Source organism: Populus alba, chromosome 13 (genome assembly GCF_005239225.2).
Source record: "Populus alba chromosome 13, ASM523922v2, whole genome shotgun sequence".
In the NCBI taxonomy this organism is placed as follows: domain Eukaryota; kingdom Viridiplantae; phylum Streptophyta; class Magnoliopsida; order Malpighiales; family Salicaceae; genus Populus; species Populus alba.
Window position 1 is genome coordinate 14,572,666 of NC_133296.1, and position 27,131 is coordinate 14,599,796.

Sequence of the window (27,131 nt, forward strand, 5' to 3'; positions counted from 1 at the left end):
GATGCTACGGGTAATTTTGTTGTATAAAAAATATATATAAAAAATAAAAATCTTGGGTTTTTCTGCAAAGTTACACTCAAGAATCTTAGGTTTTACTACAATGTATGACCTAAGAGTAATATTTATAATATTAATAATAAAATTAAACTTGCATGACCCAAGTTTAAGTGAGCCTGACTGTAACTCCTGACCCAAGAAAATTGGATGTGGATCTGGCTATAAGGTCGTGTCATAAAAGTGTGATAATTAAATAGATTAATTAAAAATCAATAAAAAGGAAAAAACTAATGAAGAAAAAGAAAAAGAAATTGAATTAATTGGGTTAACCCTTTAAACCAGATTATCCCGTAAAACCTGGGATTTGTGTCATGAAAGTTTGATAACTAAATAGAAAAAAAAATGACGGCTTTACCCAGAATTAACCGGGTTAACCCATCAAACCAAGTTAACCTATCAAGCCCAGGATACGTGTCATGAAAGTCTGGTAAGTAAATAGAAAAAAAATTAACTTTAACAAACTAAATTAAATGAAAAAAATAACTCGTCAAATCATGTTAACCCATCAAACTCGAGATTCGTATCATGAAAATATGATAACTAAATAAAAAAAAATAACATTAACAAACTAAATCAAACAAAAAAAATTCATTAAAAAAGATTAAAAAAAACAAAAGAAAAAAACAGTCATACAATATAATAATAATTATAATGAAAAAACGTGGGGAAAGCTAAAGTTAAATTCTCAACCAACTCAATATTAAAAAAATAAATTTAACAAAGATAATTTTAAAAATAAACATGTGGGGGAAACACTGCAGCCAAACAAAAATCATGTAAGGAAAACACTGTAGTAATCCATAGTGTTTTTTTTTTTTTTTTTAAAGCTACAAAGCTTAGTCCCTCAACCATTTTAATATATAAAAAAAAACCGAAATCCGTGTAATAAAAGTATAATAACTAAATTAATTTTTTTTTTCACATTAACAAACTAAATTAAACAAAAAACAATTCATTAAAAGAAAAAAAAAACACAAAGAAAAAAACAAAAAAAAACCCATGGGCAAAATGAAAAAAAAAAAGGAAAAACAAAAACGAAAAAAGAAGTCAAGTGTTTTCACTGTGTGCACAGTGATACATTATATGTAAAAAACAGAAAAAAACAAAAGCGAGGAAAAAAAAAAGCAGCTACAGTAAAAAACCCACGCGTTAAAAAAAACAAAAAGAAAAAGAAAAAAAAGTTGTTACAGTGAAAAAACATTTTAAAAAAAAATGCTACACGAAAAAAAAAACCAAAAACGACAAAAAAAAATGTCACAGAAGAAAAAAACGAAAAAAAACTGCAAAAAAAAAAAAAGCTTTAGCTATTGTGAAAAGGTTATGCGTTTTAGAGTTTTTATTAACCTTTCAAATCAGGATAACCCGTCAAACCTTAGATTCGCGTCATGAAAGTTTAATAACTAAATAGAAAAAAAAATTGACGGGTTAACCTGTCAAGCTTGCAATACGTGTCATGAAAGTCTGATTAAATAAGAAGAAATTTAACATTAATAAACTAAACTAAATGAAAAAAATTAATTAAAAACAAAAAAAAAACAAAAAAAATAAAATATGTAGTTAACTCGTCAAACCAGGTTAATCCGTCAAACTCGAGATCAATTAACAAACTAAATTAAACAAAAAAAATGAAAAGAAAAAAAAACTAAGAAAGAAGCCAAAAAAAAACCATAAAGGCATAAAAAACCAAAACAAATACAGAAAAAAAAATGAAAAAGAAAAATAATATATATTACAATATAATAATATAATTATAATTATAATTATAATTATTATATATAATAATTATAATAATAATTATTATTATTATATATAAGTATAATTAAAAGGCGCGGGGAAGCTACAGTGCTTTCCCCACGCCTTTTAGAGTTCTTTAATTAGCATGTTTTTATCTTATATTATTTAATTGGGTTCAACTAGTCCACGTCTTTTAGAAATTATCAAATTAAATATTATAAATATCAAGCTTACTAAAAAATTTATTTTATTATTATCCTCAAGGTTTTAAATAATTAGTTAAGGTGCCTGTATAAGCTTAGTTTGAATATTCATAATTAAAAAAAAATATATTCTTTTATATTTTAAAATTTTTAATTTTTTTCTTTAATATTTTTTAAATTATTTTAATATGAAATATTTAAAATACATTATTTTAATATATTTATAAATAAAAAATAATTAAAAAAAACAAAAATAAAATACTTTCAAATAAGATTTAAAATCTAGTCAAACAATAATGTCATAATAACTAATTATGACTTTGTAAATTATCTAAACAAACTTGTCGAGCACTCGTAATTATATGTCTCAAACTGATTTTGTATGTAAAGTTAGTAGATTATGTAAAAATTATTTTTTAAATATTTTTTATTTAAAAATATATTAAAAATAATATATATTTTTTAAAAAAATTATTTTTGATATCAACATATTAAAATAATTTAAAAACACTAAAATCACTAATTTAAAATATAAAAAAATAAATTTAATCAATGCTAAGAAAAATCACAAAATATGGCTATAGGATTACAGGTACATTCCAAGATCAACGTTTGAAGCAGATAAATACCCCAAATCCAATTGGTCTGCATGATTTTATGACACTAATCAATTACCAATTATAACAACAGTTCATATACTACAAAAATAAAAGAAAAAACCCTTTTAATTTCTCAATTAACTCAAATTAATCAATAACTTTTGATCAATTTTGTCGAAATTTTCTCTGTTAATTTTAAGAAAAATAACAAAAAATTAAAAATTTTGAAAATCAATCAGCATCATGCACGAATCGAATGACCAAATTCAAAGCCCATTTAGCTTTCATTTAGTAATGTTGTTGCACTCATTTTTTAAAATATCTTTTCAAATTGTTTTTTTATGAAAACTATATTAAATCAATGTTTTTTATAGTATTTTTTAAATGGCTATGCTGGTGTTAATAAATTAAAAAATATATTTTTAATTAAAATATATATTTATAAAAATATCACATACTACATTAATCGTAACATTCATTTATCCTTGAATCCGTTTGTTATGGCTTGGAATACTCTTAACAATTTTGTTTTTCTCATTAAAATGCTTTTAGGTAAGTTCTTAAAAAATGATCCCATTTTGTTTATATATATTTTTTTGTAGACGCTGTTAAAATTACAAAATTTGAATTTCATTTTCTGATTTATTTTTTTCATAAAAAGTAATTGAGATATTATTTTGTTTTTTTTCGATATTAAATTGACGTATTCTAATGATCTGTAATCGAAGAAAAATACCTCTATATATTCAGTACGGTGGTCTTAGGTTTCAGTGTTTGGAGTAGTAATAATAAACATAAATAAATAAAATAAAAGTAGCGATTAATTAACTTTTTAGGTGTAAGGACAACTTGGATATTTAACACACAAGAAATTAAAAAAAAAATTTTAAAATATGTCAGTAGACAGAAAGGGTGCGTGCAAATAACCTTTTTAAGAATTTATTTTTGGTAAATAAACTAATTTATATGGAGGCAATTTAGGTATGACTAGAGGTTAACGTTGCACTCAATTATGAAGTTTTTTTCTTTTTAAAAAAAATTAATTTTTTTTAATTTTAAGTTAATATTTTAAGTATTTTCAGATTATTTTAATGTGGTAATGTTAAAAATAATTTTTAAAAATTTTAAAAAAATTATTTTAATGTATTTCAAATTAAAAAACAATTATTACCATATTTCCAATATTATATAATAACATGACAGTATTTTTAGTCGCTGCATTATTATATGACATGATTTAAGAATTTCATGCAAAAGTTTATAGTAACCTCGGTGAATGAAGAGAAAAATGAAAAGAGGAAAATAACCTAGGTTTTTATAAAATTAACTTTGTAAAGCTGGCAACATACAAAAGGATTTTGAGAAGTAGAGGGATCTGTACTGGGATGCCATAAAGATGATGATAAGCTGTAATTAAATTGTTAATTATATGTTAAAGTAATTTAATTAACACAAACTACATACAAACAGGGGAAAAAAATACTATTCTACCTTTAATTAATAAAACAAGATAAATATATTAATAAAACAATATAATTTTAATTATGCAGGGATGGCATGATGTTTGTTGATTTTATCGTAATGCACCGTGTCAATGATTTTGGGACGGCCATTTTAATACTGTTCAGACCAACCAAGCTGTTGATAACTTTAATTAACATTCATATCTTTATTTGATTATTTGATTGTTTTTTTTTTTTACTCAATCCAACAACAGGAGTCTAGTACGTAAATGCATGCTTAAAAATATATATATATATAAAAGTAGAAGTGCGCATACATTCAATTGGAAACTCAAGAGTTATTACAAGTTAAAATTATTACCACAATCGCTAGCCAGACACAATCCAAGATGTTATCGATCCCAGAATCCCGACCTCTGATCCTACTAAAGATTGAGCTTTCTCTTGAGATCAGAGAGCTTTCTCTTGAGATCAGAGAGTTTATTAGGCAGCCGCCAGCCGCTAATGTAGATAAACAATAAAAAAAGGCCGTAGTAGATATAATGCAAGAGCGCTTGTAGAAGAAATGGGTTGACAAATAGCAGAATAATCGAAGGAAAAACAACGGCCACCCCTGTAGTGATGATTGTTAACAACCAACCATGAGGTCCTATTAATGCTATTCTCACAGAAAAAAGGAACGCCCAGAACATCATGAAAATAGCCAAACAAACCATCATAGTTGAAAACGCAACTGCAGAGATTTGAAATCTGGGATAATTAAAGCCTGGCAAAAGAAGGAGTAGAGCTGCCAGCAGAGAGGAAGATAAAGCCCCCACATCGAAAAACAAATAAACATACAGAAGATTGTCATAAGTGCTGTTAAATGCATGACGACGATCACTTAATTGTGGCAATTGAATAGCACCCGCAAAGGTTACTCCAGCAACAAGCACTGCTACCACTAGAACATTCCCTGTCATGCTCTTTGTTTCCTCTTTTGCTTTTGACATGGGTAGTGGAGTAACATGGAAAAACTTCTTTAGGGAATTCTTAGGGCGGGAATTGAAGAATAAGATCGATAATGTCATCACCTGCATATATAGCACGGGGGAAATTAAAAACTTAATTGTTTAATGAGTTCTTGGCACTTGCTCAATTGCATCCAAAAGCATTGACCTTCAAATGCCTTTCCCAGTACAAGTAATTTACTGGAATGGTTTAGAATTTTTTAATATAATGGTATACAAGTTCAATCAATTGGGCTTGAACTAGAAGTTTAAAAGATTAGGGATGGCAAGGGAAAAAACAAAAATAGGAAAGAAGAGAAGCAATAATATACCAACTGAAAATACCCAAACGGTATTTCGTCCTTTGGTGATGCCTTTTTTGTATCCATCTTATTTGAATCAATTTCTTTTCCCTGTCCAAAAAATAATAATAATATTATATGTTAAAATGCAGTGCTCTCTCTGTGTGCTATGGCTAGACAACAATCTAAGCAAATGAAACTGGTTCATGTTTGAAAAAAAGTCATTTGACATTAAATGGTTTTGATTAAAATAATATATATATTGAAGATTTTTTATTTCGTGTTGCGAGATACTTTTAATTTTTTTATTTAATTATATGACAATAAAAATTAATTTTCTTAAATAATTTAAATTCTATAGGATAAAAAAATAATTTAAATTGATTTGAAATAAAAATAAAAAAGGTATCTATATTTTTTTTTAATCAAAACCATTTTCCTTATTAATACGTTCATTTTTTTTACTAATGTTTTTATAAAATTGTTTTCTTTTTTTATAATAACAACCTATCATAATCTTATAAATAAGTTTTAATAAAAAAATAAAAGATTAATTAATTGATGATTTTCTTGAAAAAAAAATATTTTTTTTAGCTACGGTTTTATTCCATAAAAACTAAAAGCAATTAAAATAATAAATATGGACAAAACTTTTCATAATTTAATTGAAATAAAGATATAAAAGATATCTATTTAATAAAAAAAAATTTATTAATCCATCCTCTCTCTTTTTTTTTTTGGATAGTATTTTATAAAAGATATTGTTTCTTAAATAAAAAAACTTATCATAATCCTAAACGTAAATACCTCGATCTCGCGCGCAGGGGTACTGTTATTTGAATCAAACTGCTTTCGTTCCTCGGCACGCTGGCAACAAAGAGGAAGCCCAGATACCAAAATATTAAATCAGTAATACTCCTAAAATATATAGAATTTTGTAGCTCGATAAATGATGATCAAATTAATAGCATACCATTTCATCTGTTTTTATGTATTTCTCTTCAGTTCTTTTGGAAAAATCTTCAGCCAACTCATATGGTGTCCAATTTTCATTGTTAACAATGAAATGTTCAACGCGGCAGTCACGCACAAGAAGAAATGTAGTCATGCATCGGCCATAACGTGCTGCCAAGTGCAAAGGTGTATTTCCATCCTCATCTGTCGCATTTAGCAGCGGTGCGACGAGCTTCTGGTCCTGTTTGAGTACGTACCTAACCACACAGCTAATTCCATATTTGGCCGCTACATGAAGAATGTTCTGCCCTTTCTTATTGAGGAATTCTTTTGGATATGGGAATTTATCAAGAAATTCCTTCACTGCATCAACAGAGTGACTTTTGCATGCTACATGGATAGGATAGTCGCCTTGACGGTTTGTTTCATAAGCACCATCGTGAAAATTCGTTAATAGGAATCGAACTCCTTCCAGAAAACCTATGGATGATGCATAATGCAGTGAATTTCCCAACTCTTCCTCGGTGAGACGTAATAGCTCTGGCTTTTCCTTTTCAATTTTCTCCAAAATATCTGAAAATCAAAAGAAAATGTTTCAAACGAATATAAAGATGATAGCTTTGCAACAATTGTTTGTATGTAAATCATTTTCTAGTGAGTAATGAAATTGTGATCACCTCTGTTACGTTGCTTGATGGCAGCATGAACAGGTGACTTTCCTTCTGGTAGGGCATCACCATCTTCTCTTCTTATAGGGAACGAAACTCTCAAATGCAAGAGATCATAAAGAATCTCTTTCTTATTGCCGTTCTCAACTGCCAGATATAAAGGAGACTTGCCATTCTTGTTGTTGTAATAGGCCACTTCTGGATCTCTGGAAACTAGGAGTTCGGCAACTTCTTTGTTATCGGCGATCACTGCATCATGCAAAGGAGTGTTTCCCTTTGTATTTGTCTTCCTCATCAAGCTCGGATTCGATTCCGCAAGAGATTTAATTGTATGACTGGCATTTCCTTCTCTGGCAGCAAGATGAAGGATGGTGTCCTTCTGGCTGTTTTGGATGGTGATTAGAGAAGGAAACGTTTGAGCCAGATAAGATGTAATATTGTCACTTCCATAGCTTACAGCTACGTGAAGTAGTGTATTCCCGCAGGGTGTCACAAGCTTCTCCGCTGAACGTTGCTGGACAAGCCTTCTAAATTCCTCAGTATTAATGTTCTGCCTCACACACTCATGCAACTGACTATCTATCATTGCATTTGCCATGTGATCTCCCGGGATGTTTATTGCTACGCTAGACATGGCAAAAGAAAATATGGCGTTGGTTGAATCAGCTATACATATCAGACATAATTTAAATAGACCAGACTGCATGTCAATGGAATCTTAACTAACGTGAATCTTACTCCTTTTTTTTTCCCTTTTTTTTCCTTTTTTTTTTGTGACATTATCACAAATCTATATATATATATATATATATTATATATATATATATATATTATTTAGAAACCTTCAAAAATTAGTTATGATCAACTAAATTATCAGATGATACTTTTGTTTTTTTTTTTAATTTTATCCCTAGTAATCTTAATTAGCTCACTAATTCGCACATCAATATTAATATCAATGCAAATCGGATATTTGATATCAATAGCAAGATTCAAAATTAAACTAGTTGGTATATTTTTTAGATCTCTCTAGCTCGAAGCTCTCATCCTCTTCTCATTAAATTAATTTTTTATTTAATATTTTTTAAATTATTTTAATGTGTTATGTTTAAAGTAATTTAAAATAAATTATTTTAATATATTTTTAATTAAAAAATAAGTTAAAAAACAAATATATAACACTTAACGATAGTGTCCTAATAACAAACTACAACTTTGTAAACTATCTAAACAAACGTGTCGAGCACTCCTAACAATATGTCAAAAACTGATTTTGTGACATGTAACGGAGTCTTTTTTTTTTTATTTTTTTCTCTGTAGAGTTAATAGAGTATGTAAAAATTGTTTTTTAAATATTTTTTTATTTAAAAATATATTTAAAATAATATATATCTTTGTATTTTTTATAATAACCTCGGTGAGTGAAGAGAAAAATGAAAATAGGAAAATAACCTAGGTGTTTATAAAATTAACTTTTTAAAGGTCACAACATACAAAAGGATTTTGAGAAGTAGAGGGATCTGTACTGGGATGCCATCAGGATGATGAGAAGCTGTAATTAAATTGCTAATTATTAGTATTTATTCTTAAGCATTTCAATGGGTTATTGATAATACAAACCGTAACCTCTAATTTTCTCAATTAAATATCTACTGGTAATGTTTAGTGTTTCTTTTACCAAAGCTGTTTTGGGTAAATTAAATTACCTATACGAGTCTGCCTTTTATATTTTTTAGCTATTGTCTGACCAGGTCGTCGAAGAAGCCACTGATGCTGAATTTTCAGACAATGCCAGCGAAGTATTATTGGATGAAATCGCTTTCGTTTGGGAAAAAAAAAAAACAGAAAAAAAAGTCTTAGTCTATGTCTTTTGTGGACTCGGTCTGTGTTTGATTTTCTTCCATAATTTCGTTGTCCATTTCATGTGATGTCAAATGAAGGTGTGGTCGATATTGATGGAGATGGATGTTCTCTTAGATGCTAGGAAGGTACTTCGTCCAGACTCCGATCTTTCATTTCCAAAGTCGGGACGAGAGAATAGTTGTCAAGTTTCGCTTTCCAAGAGCTAATCCCCTCTTGCTTTTGCCAATTTTTGAAGTGTACAACTTATTTTGATTGATTGTGCAGAACATATGCGATATGTTTTTAAAATTTACTAACTTACCCGAACACTCGTAATCAAGAGAATAGTCTTCTCCTTTGCCTTTATTTTTTTTTTAATAATAGATATTTGAGTCAGTTTAATCGCATCTCGATTAATTTTTTAAAACCTTGAAGTTAACAACCATATAAATCTTTAATGATCCTCGAACTAGTGATATCTAGAAAACAAAATCAAGATCTAATGGGTTCAGTTACACTCTTCGGAATTCTCTTTTGCCTTTTTACCAAGATCGATGGTCAAAGAGATTATTAATGGGGTAATTTAAAGTAAAATAATTGTTGTTTTTTAAAGTATTTTGGAATGATCATGGATGGACCAACATCCTTAATACTTTCACGATAAGCAATTTCATCTTTCGCTAATGTTGTTTCAAGACGTTAAACCTCCCCAATCTCTTGAAGTTCGTCACAACATAAATTAAGGGGGATGTTGGCCACATAATATCTCATTTTATGACACCTTTACAGATAATTATTACTGCTTTCCAAGCTTCTCATACCAAGTAATTAATCTATATACATATATATATTAAAAACTAATTATTAGTCATTCATCCACAATAAAACTATTTTGGTATTTAATAAATATAAAAATCATATTGCATACCAATCAATTCTTTCTTAGATATTAGAGGCATATTGCATCGAGTTACATGAATATCTCTAAAAATGCAATTAGGTTTGTTTGTCTCTTATTCTATATCAAAAAAATATAATGGATAAATTTCATTATTCGTATCATAAGCAATTGCAACCAACTTCTTACACTTTGGCACTTACCATAAAAATAAGTATTATTAATACTAATTAGAGGATAACAATATTGAAAGTCATCAATTGAAGCACCAATAACCTCTTCTTCTTCTTTTGTCTTTCATCTCATCTTATCAAATCTTTCAATCTAGCTATTTTTCTAATATTTTGATCTTTTACAACTTGAAGGTTTATCTTCTCGTGTTTTAAAAATAATTTTGAATATTTTTTGAATATATATATATATATATATATATATATATATAGTTTTTAAAAGAGATTTTGCTAGATCTTTCATAAAAAAAAACATTGCATCAAAAGGGTTTGATGACCGTGGTGTTTATTCAAAGAATTTGGTGTTTCATAAAGTTTCTAACAAAATCCATGCAAAGAATAAATAATAATGTGTGTTTTTATATAATTTTAATATTTTAATATAAAAAAAAATTAAAAAAAAAATTATTTAAAACAAAAACATTTTAAAAACACAATTACTATACCATTCTCAAATATCTTAAAATATATAGACATGCTTTTCAACCAAAAACAATTAAATCACCATTAATATGATATCATTTTATATCTCCTCCTTACTTCAAATCATTATGCACCTTCACATTATGCCCATGAATCATATAACAACGAATTATATTAATTACATCAACTCCATACAATTCATCTATACTTCTGTCAGGAAATAACAGTCACTATTATATTGGCCAAGCTTTCTCAATATATACTGTCATAACCTAATTTTTGATCATTTTATTTTTATTATTTTATTTACTGAAAAGGATAAAAAATTGATGAAAAAATAATAATGATGATGATGAAAAAACAAGTAAAATGAAATAAATGAAGAATGAATTAAAATTTGGGTTAAGGGCAACATGATTGGAAGTTTTGGGGTTTAATTAAACTTTGGAATTAATCTAATTAAGTTTGGAATTAATTTGTTTAATTAAGGGTTTAATTGGGGAATTGATAAAATTTTAAGACTTAATTAAGCTTGAAATTAATTTAATTCATCCAATCAAGGATTTAATTGGAGAATTAATAAGTTTTGAGACTTAATTAAGCTTGGAATTAATTTAATTAATCCAATTAAGGGTTTAATTGGAGAATTGATAAGTTTTGATACTTAATTGGACTAGGATTTAATTAAATTAATGAAATCAGGGACTTAATTGAAGAAATATCAAAGTTTGGAGTTTAATTGGGGTCCAAATTGCAAAAATTAAAATCCAAGGACCATTTTGAAAATGGCGCCGAAATGAAGGGGTCCAATTACAATTTACCCAGGGGCTTAATTACAAAACGTTTAACAATTCAAGGGCCAAAATGAAAATAACCATTAAACACCAAAAAACGGTGCCGTTTCTCAGCACTGTTCATCTTCTTCAAACTCTTCAGCTGCCGGCCGCCACCATTACTCCTGCAATAACAGTCAATTGATTACCTGGTAACGGTGGAATGCTGTGGCTATAAAGCCGGAGAAAACAAGGAATCAGGGGACGAAAAAAAAGGGGACGAAAAAAGAGGGAGGAAAATCAGAGGAGAGACCCAGAACGCAGAAGACTGAAACAGAGAGGAGAACCGGTTCTGCCATTGCCTTCATCCCTGCAGAAAAATCAAACCAAAAACATAGCCACAAACAGAGCAAAAAAAAACGAGACCCAATTTCGAGAGGGAAGCCAGCACTGTACACTTTTCTTCATCACAGGGACTGAAAGGGCACTGGACTGGAGAAAAGAAGACCACGAACAAAAACAGAGAGAAGAAGAAAGACAGCAGAGACGAACAAAGGGGAACTGGGAAAACAGAGGAAAAAAGAACGACCCAGAGTCAAAATCCCCTGCAGCCATGTTGATCGTCTCCAGAAGCAGAGAGAAGGAATAATAGAGGAAGAACTTAAGAAAGGGAATAGCACCAACCGCCCTTAACTTCGTCTTCATCTTCAGGAGCCGCAGCCAACAGGTAAGTTTCTCTTCATCTCCTCTCGCTTTTCAGTTTTAATTCATGCCATACTGTTCATGTGAATTTTAATTCACTGAACACTTAGACACGCGTGAGAAAATTCACTGAACACTTAGACACGCGTGAACCAGCTCACGCGTGTTATTTGCCCAGCCGGACCACTGGCTTGGGCCAGTGGCCGGGCTGGGCCAGCTGGGCTCAGCCCAGCCCATGTGGGCTGCGCTGGGCCCAGCTAAAAACAATTAAAAAAATAGGAAAAACAAAAAATTAAAAAAACGTGTATGCATGAATAAAAATAATGTAAATTTATTGGTTTATTCACTGACGTCAAAGTCAGGAATAAAAATACCGATTTAAATTTATATTATTTTTATTCGTTGTATTTTTATTTTATTTAGCTAGAAAAATAAAATATGTGCATGCTTAAAAATAAATTTATTTTTTTTATTTAATTATTGGCGCTAGAGTAGGAAAAAATATATTGATCTAATTTTTTTCGTAGTTACGAATTTTTACCAACGCCAGAGTCAGGAATTATTCGAGCTCGAATATTCACTGGCGCCAGAGTCAGGAATATTTTAAACAAATCATCACAGCATAAATTAATAAATATTTAGCAATTTAAGACAAAACCAACAATGCAGTCTGCCTTAGGCAGAACGTTTAAGGGGTGATAATATCTTCCCTTTTACGTAACCAATCCCGAGTCATAGAATCTATGTTGACCAGTTAGGGTTCCTAGTGACCATAACACTAGGTGGTGACTCCTCAAACGAGACATTTTTCTAAAAGAACCGGATGCCAGAATCTGTTCTTTTTTTTTTCCACACCAAGAATTATAATATTTTTAGGATCGCCGCGATGTCGGGTGTGACATATACAGTCCAACACAAACTGACATTTTAGGTTTGATCAAGTTGGGCCAAATAAAAATCTCTTTGACATGGTTCAAGTAAGTAGCTGAAGATTTTCCAAGAGAAAATCCCATTACAGAAGAGGCAGGGGAGGGATGCAACACCAATAAAGTAAAGGAGATGAACAACACATAAAAAAAAACCCTAACTCTAATCCTCAGAAGCAAACATTAAAATTGAAAGGTAACAAGAATTAACCTAAAAAAAGCTCGAACCATATCCAAACAGGGATCCCAAAAGTGCCATAGTTAAACTTACATATAGAAGGCAAATCTTGAGACATCTGGTATCATTTTTCTCTGTGGATTGTGTTTGAAAGTGTTTAGTTCCAAACTGAAGATGCTAGTATCAGGTGCCTTTTTAATCAACCTTAAAATCAATCACAACAAAAGGAATTACGTACAATACCTTAACAACAAATTGACATCAATCTTGATTAGGAGAAAACCGTAGACCGAACCCCCCGAGAAGAGCATAAGAAATCTTCATCTTCTTCGACGTGTCCTCCCCCCTTTTCTCTTTTCTTGCCTAGTTGTTTCAGAAAAGTAAGAAAAGGAAGATGAAGAAGCTGATTTGATAAGCTGCAAGTTTCCAAAAACCCAGGAGAAAAAATGTTACGGAGAAGCTGCCACGCCCATCAATAAAAAATTAAATTGTTTTTCTTACTACCCCAACACCATATTAAAGATTCATATCAGGATCATACGAAATTGGAATCCTTGATCCAGAGAAGATTATTGTTATAGATGTAATGAATATAGCAGTCTTGGCTTCGACAACAGATGTTCGAGGAAGTACCATTACAAACTATTTTTAACATTGTAAAACTAAGTTTTTGAATAATATGGCTCTAAAAAATTTAAAGTAACACCTAGATGATAAAAGCATTCAATAATTTTATATTTTAATTAAGGTGGTGAACTATCATGATATAGATATTAAGTAACTTTTGAACTTCCTATAGAAAAGAAAGAAAGACAACTTTAGAATTATTAAGTAATGAGCAAATTATTAAACGTTATCAAAAGAGAAAAAGAAGATGAAGTTAAATACATTGGTTATATGTGCTTCAGCTTGACTCGTGCAAAAGTGTTTAAAGCCCATTTAATAGATGGTCCAATAAAAAGAATTTTGAACTAAGGCCCCGTTGTTTACTGGAAAGTAGTTTTTTTTTAGAAAGTGAATTCCGGGAAAAGTGAATTCCAAGAAAGTATTATTCAATGTTTGGTAGTGTAATGAAAAATAAGTTGGAAAATACTTTCCAGCATTTGGTTATGTTATGGAAAATGAGTTGTAAAATAATTTATTAATATTTTATTTTTCTCAAGTTTATTAAAATAATAAGGAACAAATCTTACAAATTAAAAAGTTGAATGAGAATGAAATTGAAAAAAAAAAATTTCATAAATTATCTCAAATAAAATAAATAATAATCAAAATAATAGAGATCAAATCTAAAAAATTAAAAAAAAAATGAAAGATGAAGAAATTAAAATAATAATAATCAACATTTCATAAATTATTTCAAATAAAATAGGTAACAATAAAAAAAATAATGACCAAATTGATAGATAAAAAATTTCAATAAAAAAAATGATAAGGAAAAAGCAAATAGCAATTATAAAAATAAGGACCAGAGTTAATATAAAAATAAAATTTTAAGAGATGAAATTGAAAAAATAAATATTCAAAACAAAATATATATAGCAATCAAAAGTTCGAGAAATCAAATTTGATATAATCAGCAAATAAATGACATTTATAAATTTTTCACAACTTTCAAAAAGTGTTTTCCCCCCAAATTTTTCAGGGAAACACTTTCCTGAAAACCAAGTCAAATTTTCCGAAAACCACTTTCCGAAAAACAAACACAGCTAAAGGGAAAATACTTTCCTGAAAACCAAGCCAAAGTTTTCTTTGACTAAAATTGACTGGAAAGTGTTTTTTGTTGACCGGAAAGTGTTTTTCGCTGACCAACTTTTCTAATGACAAACAAACACAGGAAAGTTTGGAAAATAGTTTCCCGGAAACTAATTTCAGGAAACAAACATGGCTAAGGAGTTTACTCCTTTTATGGTCTTAGATTTGAGTCATGTGATTACTAATATAATGGCTACTAGAGACTTATATGTTTGTTAATTTTAGGACCCATGAGATTAGTCGATGTGCATACAAACTACTTCAGACACCCACATTAATAATAAAAAAAAATGTTTAAAGCAATAATCACTTTGTATAATTTTTTTTTTTTCTTACGAAAAGTTAGTGATAAGATCTAAAGAAATATTAATTTCAATAAAATCAAGTATAAGATGTTATAAAATCATGTATATATAATTTTGATATATATATATATATATAATAAGATTATTAATTTATACATCAAATGGGATCTATATATTTTCTTTTTAAATATATTTTATAAATTCACCAAATTATTAATTTACCATCTTGGTTTTCAAGTCGATACTGTAAAAATATTATTTAATGAAAATTATTAATTTATCAAGGTTATACGGTACTAAAAAAAAAGATAAAGCTTGTTTTTGGAGTTTTGAAAGTAGCGAGTCTAAATTAGCAATTCTTTCAATTCTCTAAGACTTTAGGGGCCAATGATGCAATTTACGCTATTTACAAAGTAGTTTAAGCAGACGGTGCATCTGCCACGTTTACATTAGCCAATTTCCAACGCTCAGTACCAGACTACCAGGTAGCAGCTACTAAGCTCTAAACCTTTGACGACAACCTAAAACAGAGAGAAAAAAAAAAAAAAAAAAAATCTCGCTTCAGAACCAGAGGCAGCAATGGCTGATCGATTCTTTCCCAACGCAATGCCAAGCTTTGTAACAGAAGATATACAAGAAGAAGATAAAGTAACCGATGAGGATTCTCTCATGAAGCTTCTCTCAATGCCCTACACTTCACTTTCCAAGCAGTTTCAACGTTCTGGTTTGGATCTTAAAGAAACAGTAACAAGAACTTCTCTTTCTTTTGTTTTCATTTCTTGGGTTGCTTTTGCTTTGTTTGGTAATGTTGGCACTGTGTGTGTTTAGTGGGATTTTTGTGTTCTACAGATAGTGATGGAGACATGGGGGTTAGGTGGGCAAGTTGTGCATGATTTTACTCTTTACAGTGGAAATCTTGGCACTGCTTTGTTGCTTTTTAAGAGCTATCAAGTTACTACTAATGAAAAAGATCTCTTTCTCTGTTTGGAGATTGTTAAGGCTTGTGATTCTGCTTCTCGGGCTTCAAGGTAGAGTCTCCCATTCTTGGTGAAGATGTCATGTTGTTTCACTGTATAGTTTGTTTTTGTGATTAAATTTATGGTATGAGCCAATTGGATATGATTTTGGGTTTTGATTATAACTTGTGTAAAACGCAAATTTGAAGCTACTAAAGAGGGGTGGATTCGGTTTGGACTTCTGGTAATGTTGTTGAATGTGTTTTATAATCTAGGGATGTGACATTTATATGTGGGCGAGCTGGTGTTTGTGCACTTGGGGCTGTAGCAGCAAAGCATGCTAATGATGAAGCATTACAGAGTTACTATCTGAGTCAATTAGGAGAGGTGGCCTTTTTACTCTATTGTGTGTTATTTTTCATATTTTTGTAAAAACACAAATTGGTTGTCGGTGAGTATTTATTGATTGTTTATGAAACAGATTAAGCTGCTGAGAAATCACCCTGATGAGTTGTTATATGGAAGAAGTGGATTCTTATGGGCTTGTTTGTTCCTAAATAAACACATGGGGCAGGGGACTGTCCCTGATACGACCATTGTGAGATTTCTGCTATTACTTATTTTGCTACTTTGGTTTTGAATTAGTTAAGCAGGATGTAACAGTCTTACGGTAAAATTATTGTAGCGTGCTGTTGCGAATGAAATTATAAAAAATGGAAGAGCATTGGCGAAGAAAGGAGGTTCCCCATTAATGTATGAATGGTATGGTGAGAGGTATTGGGGTGCTGCCCATGGATTGGCAGGTATTATGAATGTTTTATTGGATGTAGAGCTGAAACCTGATGAGTTTGAGGATGTCAAGGGCACCCTTAAATACATGATCAATAACTGCTTTCCCAGCGGCAACTACTCTACAAGTGAAGAAGATCGCAAGAGGGATGTTCTTGTGCATTGGTGTCATGGAGCACCTGGAATTGCTCTTACACTTGTCAAGGCAGTTAAGGTAAATTTCTCCAGTTATCTAGTTCATTGTAAGCTAATTTAAGCCCCACTGGAGCAAGAACTTGATATTTATGAATGATTCAGATTTTGACCTTTCTCCTTTAGTCATGTTAATGAGAGCATTAAATTTTCAAATTCATTGGCAAATGGCAATGGCATTTATTGCATGTGTTTGTCTTGATCTCTTCGGTATCCAATATGGCTGAATACATGAAATAAATGTTAAATCTTTGAATTAGATCTGTATTTTTGGTCTGAATCCGAGTAGGTTTTCCAACCGAGTGTAGCCTTCATTTTTGTAAGAATGTTTTGTGTAGGAACAGTATTCATAGGTTTACATGAAACTGTAACTTCTGTAGTAGCAAAGTTTATTCCTTCTTTTGATAGCTCTGATCACAGATATCAGGCTGGATACTTGAAGACTGAATCTAACTAGATAGCAATATTTTTTCCCAGATCATATAAAATTATAGGTAGGAGCCCTTTGTCCTTGTGGAAACTACTTTGCATCGGCTTTTTACAAAATTGAAATGTGCAATTGCTCAGGTTTTTGGAGATAAAGAGTTTCTGGAAGCAGCTATAAATGCTGCAGAGGTAGTGTGGAACCGTGGGCTGCTCAAGCGAGTTGGAATTTGCCATGGCATCAGTGGGAATGCGTATGTGTTTCTCTCACTGTACCAGCTAACAGGCAACATAGAGTTCTTATACAAGGCCAAAGCGTTTACTTGCTTTCTGCTGGATAGAGCTCACAAACTTATATCTGCCGGAGAGATGCATGGAGGTGATAGCCCCTACTCAATGTTTGAAGGAATGGGAGGTATGACTTATCTTTTTCTAGATATGATCGACCCATCCAAGGCTAGATTCCCTGCTTATGAACTCTAAAATCTTTTTATGAATATTAGGTCACAGTAGTTGAGTTGAATACTAGGGTAACTCAGTGCTGTCATTTTGAGTTGTATATGAAAATGCAATGATAGGAGTCCGCCTTCAGCCTCGACAATCATGCATTATTTTACAGTAGACTATGGTATTTTGAGTTGTATATGAAAATGCAATGATAGAAGTCCGCCTTCAGCCTCGACAATCATGCATTATTTTACAGTAGACTATGGTATTACTAGTGTGGGGTTTGATCTCCCATCAGGCAAAGAGCCACTTTTGCTTTACATAATGGACGGGTGATCAAATGATATTAATAACAGATTCTCGAATTACATATACCAAGTACATGATCATTTTACTGTAGAACTTTCGTATTCTGAAATAATGGAAATCACTAGATATCAACCAAATAGAATGGAGCAAAATGTATTTCAGAAATTATTCTAGCAACCAGTTTTAGCTCATTTTTAAACAATTTTGTGTTTGATAAATAATAAGATGGAAATAAATAAAAAGTTGGTTTGGAAACATGAAAACATTGTTTTTAAGATATTTATTTGTCTCACATAAAAACAATACCTTCATAATACAATTAAGCACTCTAAACTTTTATAAGAATAATACAATAAGATAAAGAAAAGAAAAAATGTTTTTTGTTCTATCTATAATTTTTTGTATAGTAACCATTTTTAATAGACTTGAAAATATTATAATGAAATATTATATTTTTTAATATTATAACCGTAAATAAAACTATATTATTATTAATGAAATATTTATATTTTAAATTAAATTGAATAGTTGTTATTTAGTTATATCTTAATAGTCATAAATATCAAAATTAATTATAAAAATTAAAGAAATTAACTCAAAAATAAATTTATCTCATTGATATATTAAGTGTTAAATGCTATATTTTGATATTATAAATATACATATAATAGCATTAGGAAGCCCACTATAAAAGTCTTTCCATCATGACTTTTATTTAATTTACTATACATTAGAAACCTACAATTATAAACACTTAGAAGAGAGTGCTTTTTTTTAATATGGGATAAACATCTTTTCCTTCTTTATTTATTTATAAAATACACCAATATTTTGGACTTTGTTATTTTTTAACATATTAAAAGAGATTAACAAAGTTAAGATTGTTTTGTCAGGTCTGGTTGAGATCCTTTGTAATCTTTAATTTCTGTTTATTCTCGTTTAATTCAACAATTGCCCATTGTAAATGAAAATAGGATAAATGGGAAATTAACCAAAATCAGACCTTAAAAGATGAAAATATCTTATTTCAAACATAGTTCGATACATCATATCAGCTTAACACAAGTTGCGAGGCACTCTGTACCCCAGCTGGATACCATCGTAACACTTGAAATGGTCATAGAATATAATCTTCAGTTACAATGTTTGGTGAGGAAGGTAATGATCAGCTCATTCATCTGCTTTGGGAGATTCTCATGAACAAAATGGTTCCCTTCATCAAGGAACACAGTGTCCAAATCCGGTACAAAATGCTTCAGTTGCTCACTTTTTGTGTAGTCCTCCATACCTGCAAACTTTAGGAGATAGTCCTTCTGGCCATTGATCAGTAATGTTGGTGCTGTAACTTTTGGATTAGTAATTCCACAATCTATGCCTAAAGACCTGCATCGAATTCCATGTCATCCCTCTTAGCGTAGTTTTGTTTGCATAAGAATACAGCATCCTAGACGACTTTACTGGTTACCTGTAAGGAACCTGTAATGCAAAACGAAATCCAGACTTCTCGTATAATGATGCATAAGCTGCAAGATCTTCTTCGGAGAACCACGGTGGCAGAGGAGTAGATGTTGACGTGAGCTGTAATAGCAACTAATTAGGAGATTTGTTAGGCATTCCAAATATGTGAAAATCCCGTTAATAAGGGAGATAAAGATAGCCTAGGATTGTACTGATCTTTCTTTCCTTTTATTCTCTCTTCTAATGTACATATAAAGAAACAGTATACATAATAAAGACTGTAACTTTGATTGTGAATAATTATCATGGTATCAGAGCTAGCCTACGATCTGGCTTCCTGTACTACACCCTAAAACACAATTGTTCTCTCACCACGTAATCTATGGCAGACTCTGAAGATCAGAATACCTATGGCAACACGTCCCATCTCTCAGGTTCTATCCTTGAATTAACAACAAGGATGACTGAGGCGTTGAATAGAACACAGACCCCGACCATCACCTCTGAACCCTCCGCTGCTCCTATTGGCATTAAGTTGGATGGATCCAACTATGCTCTCTGGTCCCAGGTTGTTGAGATGTATATCTCTGGCAAAGACAAGCTGGGGTATATTAATGGTGACTTTCCTCAGCCACCACCGACTGATCCCTCCTTTCGCAAGTGGCGCACTGATAACGCTATTGTTAAAGGTTGGTTAATTACTTCTATGGATCCCTCTTTATTTGGCAATTTTATTCGCTTTCCTACAGCAAAGGCAGTATGGGACTCTATTGCAACTACCTTTTTGATGGAAGCGATACATCACAAGTGTATGATCTTCGAAGACGTGTAACTCGTCTGAAGCAAGCCTCTGGTTCACTTGAAAAATATTACACTGAACTGCAGGGGTTGTGGCGTGAAATTGATTTTCGCCGGCCAAATCCCATGGAATGCTCTGTTGATATTCAACATTATAATAGGATCATCCAGGAAGATCGGGTATATGTGTTCTTGGATGGCCTTGATGACCGACTAGACAAAATACGTGCAGATGTTTTACAGCTGAATCCTTTTCCCTCAGTAGAGCAAGCATATGCACATGTTAGACGAGAGGCTATACGACAGCAAGTCATGACCAGTCATAATACTGATGGGATACCAGGGGCTGTCTTGGCCTCTAAAGGTCTTATGCTAAATAAAACAACCAAGACCCGAACCACCAATGATGGAAGAAAATGTTCCCACTGTGGCAACCAGAAACACACACGTGAAAACTGTTTCCAGTTACATGGATACCCAGATTGGTGGCATGATATACAGGCCCGTAAACGGCGTGATGGAGCTGGTACTACTGGGAGTCCAGGCAAAGCTGCGGTTGCTGCTGTTGCTGAGCCTAACCTTTCTCTTATACAGCAAGTTTCAACATCTACTGAGGCCCCTCCCCACTTAAACTCAGGTAATTCTGGTCTTGCCTTACTTAGCAGCCACAATGATGCGGCGTGTAATACATGGCTCCTCGACTCAGGGGCCACTGACCATATGACATTTGATGCCTCGGATTTCTCTCATACATCCTCCCCACGTCGAACCAGCATCGCCAATGCAAACGGTGGTATTTCACCAGTCACTGGAGCAGGCTCTGTGACTTTATCTTCATCCCTACATTTAGCCAACACTTTACTTGTTCCAGCATTATCACATAAATTGATGTCTGTAGGCCAACTTACTACAGACTTGAGGTGTGTTGTACTGATGTATTCAAACTTTTGTCTTATTCAGGACATTCTCACCAAGGAGATAATTGGACGTGGTACTAAGAGGGGGGGACTTTATTATGTGGACGACATCAATATCGGCCAGGCACATCACATGCACCATCTGCATACTGCTAAAGAGAGACAGATCTGGTTATGGCATCGTCGTCTAGGACACCCATCTTTCCATTACTTGAAGCATGTTCTTCCGGATTTATTTATGAGTACTCAGATTTCTGATTTGAAGTGTGACACTTGTATTTTGGCTAAAAGCCACCGTGCTACTTACCCATTAAGCATGAATAAGAGTGACACTCCATTTGCTTTAATACACTCTGATGTGTGGGGACCCTCACCGATTACGAATATGTCCGACATTCGTTGGTTTGTTATTTTTGTGGATGATTGTACACGTATGACTTGGCTCTACTTGATGAAACAGAAAGATGAGGTTCTCAATATCTTCGAAACATTCCATGCGATGGTGTGCACCCAGTATGGAGCCACTATTAAGGTTCTCCGCTCCGACAATGGTGGTGAATATGTAAATAAGCACCTTAAGACTTATTTCAATCATCATGGCCTCATTCATGAAACTTCCTGCCCACAAACACCTCAACAGAACGGTGTTGCAGAGAGAAAAAATAGACACATTCTTGAGACTGCACGTGCCCTGCTTCTTGGCGCTTATATGCCTCAACGATTCTGGACTGATGCAGTATCCACTGCTGTTCATCTTCTCAACCGAATGCCTTCTAAGGTGTTATCGTTTCAGACTCCACTGCAATCCTTGTCTACTCATGTGCCACTGCCAAATGTGTTAATGCTCCCTCCTCGGGTCTTTGGATGCGTAGCATATGTATACCTTCATAAGAACCAGCGCTCTAAACTTGATCCATGTGCACGTCGGTGTCTGTTTCTGGGCTATGGTATACATCAGAAAGGGTATCGGTGCTATGACCCTACTGCACGCAGACTTTATGTGACTATGGATGTTCAATTCTTAGAAGCTGACATGTTCTATTCTCCTTCGCATCCACTTCTCCTCTTCAGGGGGAGACACATAATAAAGATGAAGAGGTGAATTGGTTCCAACAAGAGAAGCTCAACGAGTTTAATTGGATCAGTCAAGAGAACCTACCACATAATGTTGAGTTGCTTCATGAGAGGCCAAATGACGACCTTAATGTTGTCCACGGTGACAATGATATACACTCTAATAGGCAGATTGATACCCATCCTAGCACGGAACATATATTGTCTGAGACAGAACCTGCAACCCCCCTCTCTGAAGTGCCAGCCGAATCATCTCCTGAGAATACTCCTAAAGTAAGTACTCCTACAACACCTCTGCATATCAATAATATAGATGTCTCTATGGGATATGTCTTACCTCACAGGTACAATCGGGGCAAGCCACCTAATAGATACTCTCCAGAGATTGAAGACCGAAGGTCAAGGTATCCAATTGCCAATTATGTATCCACTAAGGGTCTTTCTAAACCCCTTCAGAAATTTACACAGGATCTTTCCATATGTCAAATTCCTACCAGTGTTAATGAGGCATTGACAGATCTGAAATGGACACAAGCGATAAATGAGGAAATGGAGGCATTACTAAAGAATAATACATGGACTCTTGTCCCATTACCTGAAGGAAAACGAACAGTGGGTTGCAGATGGGTGTTCTCTGTTAAACACAAAGCAGATGGATCTATTGACCGATATAAAGCAAGATTAGTAGCAAAGGGATACACACAAACATATGGTGTGGACTATCAGGAAACTTTCTCACCTGTTGCCAAGCTAAATACAGTCAGAGTACTACTATCACTTGCTGCAAATCTTGACTGGCCTTTACATCAACTTGATGTGAAGAATGCTTTCCTCCATGGCGAACTCAAAGAGGAGGTGTATATGGAGGTTCCTCCAGGTTATACAACACTTTCCAAAACTGAAATGGTGTGCAAATTGCAGCGAGCTTTATACGGACTAAAGCAGTCACCACGAGCATGGTTCGGAAGATTCAGTTTAGCAATGAAGAAATATGGCTTCCAACAAAGTAACTCTGACCACACTTTGTTCCTCAAGCACAAGCTGGGAAAGGTAACTGCATTGATAGTTTATGTAGATGACATAATTATAACAGGAGATGATGTGGAAGAAATGTCTCAGCTTCAGAAACAGTTAGCAACTGAATTTGAGATGAAAAATCTAGGGGGACTAAAGTATTTTTTGGGAATTGAAGTTGCCAGGTCTAAGCAAGGTATATTCCTCTGTCAACGAAAGTACATATTAGACCTGCTAACAGAAGTAGGAATGCTGGAATGCAGACCTGCAGACACACCCATTGTTCAGAACCACAGACTTGGAGAATACCCAGACCAGGTACCAACAGATAAAGGGAGATATCAAAGGTTAGTTGGTAAACTCATTTACCTCTCTCACACTCGGCCAGATATTGCATATGCGGTAAGTGTTGTGAGCCAATTCATGCACAATCCAAGCAAAAGTCACATGGAGGCAGTGACTCGAATTCTCCAGTACCTGAAGTCATCTCCAGGCAAGGGGCTTATGTTCTCAAAACATGATAATCAGTTGAAGGTTGATGGATATACGGATGCAGATTGGGCAGGTAATATCACTGACAGAAAATCAACCTCAGGGTATTTTACATTTGTAGGAGGAAATCTTGTAACCTGGAGAAGCAAGAAGCAAAAAGTGGTAGCATTGTCAAGTGCTGAAGCTGAGTTTAGAGGTATGTCTAAAGGTCTCTGTGAACTCCTTTGGCTGAGAAAGCTACTTGCAGAGATCGGATTTGCCCCCACTTCTGAAATGGACCTCTTCTGCGATAACAAGGCAGCTATTTCTATTTCCCACAACCCTGTCCAACATGACCGTACTAAACATGTGGAGTTGACCGTCACTTCATCAAAGAGAATCTTGAAGCAAAGATAATTCGATTTCCATTTGTGAAATCCAAAGATCAGTTAGCAGATATTCTAACAAAAGCAGTGTCTAGCAAGGACTTCTACAACTCACTTGGCAAGTTATGCATGCGAGACATCTACGCACCAACTTGAGGGGGAGTGTTGACGTGAGCTGTAATAGCAACTAATTAGGAGATTTGTTAGGCATTCCAAATATGTGAAAATCCCGTTAATAAGGGAGATAAAGATAGCCTAGGATTGTACTGATCTTTCTTTCCTTTTATTCTCTCTTCTAATGTACATATAAAGAAACAGTATACATAATAAAGACTGTAACTTTGATTGTGAATAATTATCAGTAGATGGGTCAACCAAGTCCATGATTTCCTGGTCATCTCTAGCTGTTGGTGGTTCAGTTCCAGAAAAGAGAATGTATACGTTTCTTACCACTGTCTTGACATCTAAGCGTCCGAAATCTGCCTCAGCTCTACCTGGTTCCTGTGTTTATTTAGAGAAAACAGGCAAGATCAACAATGAATTGTAATTATCATTATCACCAAAAACTCACTCTAGGATCTGAAAGGCAAGTATCAAATACAGGAGATAAATGAATCGTACCTGCCACCTTGTTATGTAGAAACCTGATGGCATGAGATCATTTCGGATACAATTAGGACCTGGTAGCAAGAAAGGAATACCGAGGGACACAATACCTGAAACCCTCTCAGGGTGCACAACAGCGACTAGATATGCTGTTATAGATCCAAAATCCTTCCCAATAAGAAAAACCTGGTGCCAACATCAAAGCATTACATTTATGTATATATGCACATAAGATCAAAATTGGAAGTTTTTTTTTTATGGTTTTCGACTCTTTGTTGCTGATAGAGATTCTGAGGGTTTTTTTTCCACTTTCTGTGTGTATATATATATATATATCTGTGTGTGTCTGCAGGACTTGCCCTTTCTAATGTTGGGGGGGGGGGGGGGGGTTTCTGAGTTTGAGATAATGTTTAATTTGCGCATCATCCTCAAGGAAAGTTTTTTTTTTTTATATATATATATATATATATATATATATATATATATATATATATTATATATAAATCTGCTCAATTACCCCCACAAAAGATTCCCTGGGTAATAGGCCAAAAAGAGACCTATAATATACAGTTAATAGAAAAATGCCAAGTTCGCATCATTAAAAACCAGAGAAAAACTCTGATAACCTTGTTGATGCCACATGTGTCAAGAAGGGCAACAACATCATCAACAAGGTCCATGAAGTTCCCTTTCTCAGGTTCAGCTGGCTGTTCAGATAGCCCATAGCCCCTAAAATCAATAGCTATTGCTCTATAACCAGCAGCTGCAACAGCTTTCATCTGGTACCTCCATGTGTACCATATTTCAGGGAATCCATGTAAGAACAACACCACCTTAGGACCTGTTAATAAATGAACATGATCAGCCATGAAGAAATAAGTTACAATATGAGAGGAAACATTTGGTATTTGACTAATACCGGTGCCGATCTCTGCCACATGCAGTTTTAGCCCTCTTACTTCTACAAGGGTGTGCTTGATGAGCTCCATGATTGGGAGAGAGTGTCTGTATGTGTGAGAGAGGTGGGTGTTTCAATGACTTGGAATAAAAGAGATGATCATTAAATATTTGAGTGACTAATATTTGAGTGACTAGTAAACTGTTGATGGTGTCGGTCAAACCGACAAGGAGTCAAGACAAGAGCCAAAAATGGGATAAATTACCGAAAAACTTTTCTACTTGTGGGCTGGTCTGGTTCAGTTTGGCAATAAGAAAAACCAAAACAAAAGAAAACTGATATCAATCTCCCAATCATGGACCTTCCAAAGAGTCTTATATCAATCTCCTTCTTGGGCTTGTAAATCCAACCTTACGTTTAAGGAAAGACTAGCAGTGTATCGCAATAGGCGGCGGTGCTTTTATATATAGTTTTAGCCCATTTACTTCCACATGTGTGTGGCTGATATGTTCCATGTTTCACAGAAGATATGTGAGAGAGTACAGCAATTCGTTCAAATGATTAATGGCCTTGAATTATTAAGAACATTAGGCAAACAAACAATATGGGTTGACTTAAATTTCACACTAAGCAGCTACTATTACCATTGTGACTCCTACCTTGAAAAACACCACATGTAGCACTTGGAAAATATATTTTAGCATAAATTAATTTATAAGTGTTTTATGGGTATGAAGCAATGTATTCTAATTTTATTTACTTAATTAAACCATTCAAGCAGTATTATTATTCAATTTAATCAATACATTTCAGCACAGAATATAAATAATTTATAAGCGAATCCAATCTTTCCAATGTCAAAAACTAGTTCCTAACTTTATTATGCTTATTGCTTGCCTTCAATACAAAAGATATTCATGAAAAAGAGAGAAGATTTTATAATAGTTTGTCTCTATCTTGCTGATGTGATTTATGTAAGAACAAGCAAAGATATGGTTACAAAATTCAAGATTGCTATGATGAAAAATTTTGAAATGTTAGACTTTAGCGAGATATTTTCTTGGCATTTAAGTGTAGCAATCTCTAGAAAAAATCTTTATTTCACAAGAAAAGCATATTACAAATCTTTTAAAGAAATTCAACATGTCAGAGTATAAACCTGTAATATTTCCAACACTTGTAATATCTCCAATAGCAGTACATGAGAAATTATTGCAAGATGATGGTACAACAAAAATTGATTCAAATTGAATCTTTGATCTTCCTCACAAACTCAAGACCTAATATACTTTATTCTATCAGCATTATCTCTAAATTTATGAAAAATCCCAACAAACTTCATCTTGTTGTAGTTAAGAATCATCAATATGTGTTGACTGATTATCTCACAGT

The 27,131-nt window shown here is 32.9% G+C and overlaps 3 protein-coding genes across 6 annotated transcripts in view; 1 reads left to right on the forward strand and 2 right to left on the reverse strand.

The window, feature by feature from the left end:
* LOC118033558 (epoxide hydrolase 2) overlaps nt 1-26,154 on the reverse strand; it is a 32,664-nt gene extending 6,510 nt beyond the window's left edge. The window contains exons 1-6 of one of the 3 annotated variants that reach the window (XM_073404125.1): nt 25,761-26,108; nt 25,468-25,682; nt 24,857-25,027; nt 24,686-24,736; nt 19,583-19,707; nt 19,117-19,500 (exon numbers count right to left, since the gene is read on the reverse strand). In XM_073404125.1, coding sequence (XP_073260226.1) covers nt 19,251-19,500; nt 19,583-19,707; nt 24,686-24,736; nt 24,857-25,027; nt 25,468-25,682; nt 25,761-25,830 — 882 coding nt within the window. In that variant the 5' untranslated portion in view covers nt 25,831-26,108 and the 3' untranslated portion in view covers nt 19,117-19,250. Of the gene's footprint in view, nt 1-19,116; nt 19,501-19,582; nt 19,708-24,685; nt 24,737-24,856; nt 25,028-25,467; nt 25,683-25,760 lie in introns of those variants that run through there. The other 2 variants (XM_073404126.1, XM_073404124.1) reach the window with 2 other exon arrangements.
* On the reverse strand, nt 6,294-7,590 carry LOC118033556 (protein ACCELERATED CELL DEATH 6-like). The gene is made up of 2 exons (XM_035038572.2): nt 6,979-7,590; nt 6,294-6,874 (listed from the first exon to the last, which is right to left on the reverse strand). The coding sequence occupies exons 1-2, from the start codon at nt 7,565-7,567 to the stop codon at nt 6,309-6,311; spliced, it is 1,155 nt and encodes a 384-aa protein (XP_034894463.1). The 5' UTR covers nt 7,568-7,590; the 3' UTR covers nt 6,294-6,308.
* On the forward strand, nt 15,469-22,231 carry LOC118033554 (lanC-like protein GCL2). Of its 2 annotated transcripts, XM_073404123.1 has the most exons (7): nt 15,469-15,745; nt 15,851-16,029; nt 16,233-16,344; nt 16,439-16,555; nt 16,643-16,960; nt 17,506-17,776; nt 21,334-22,231. In XM_073404123.1, exons 1-7 carry the CDS (start codon nt 15,581-15,583, stop codon nt 21,369-21,371), a joined length of 1,200 nt encoding a protein of 399 aa, XP_073260224.1. In that variant the 5' UTR covers nt 15,469-15,580; the 3' UTR covers nt 21,372-22,231. The 2 variants fall into 2 exon arrangements, with proteins under 2 accessions (XP_073260224.1, XP_034894460.1); XM_035038569.2 differs by lacking the exon at nt 21,334-22,231 and having other exon boundaries at nt 15,470-15,745; nt 17,506-18,186.
* Nucleotides 26,155-27,131: the final 977 nt, after the last annotated feature.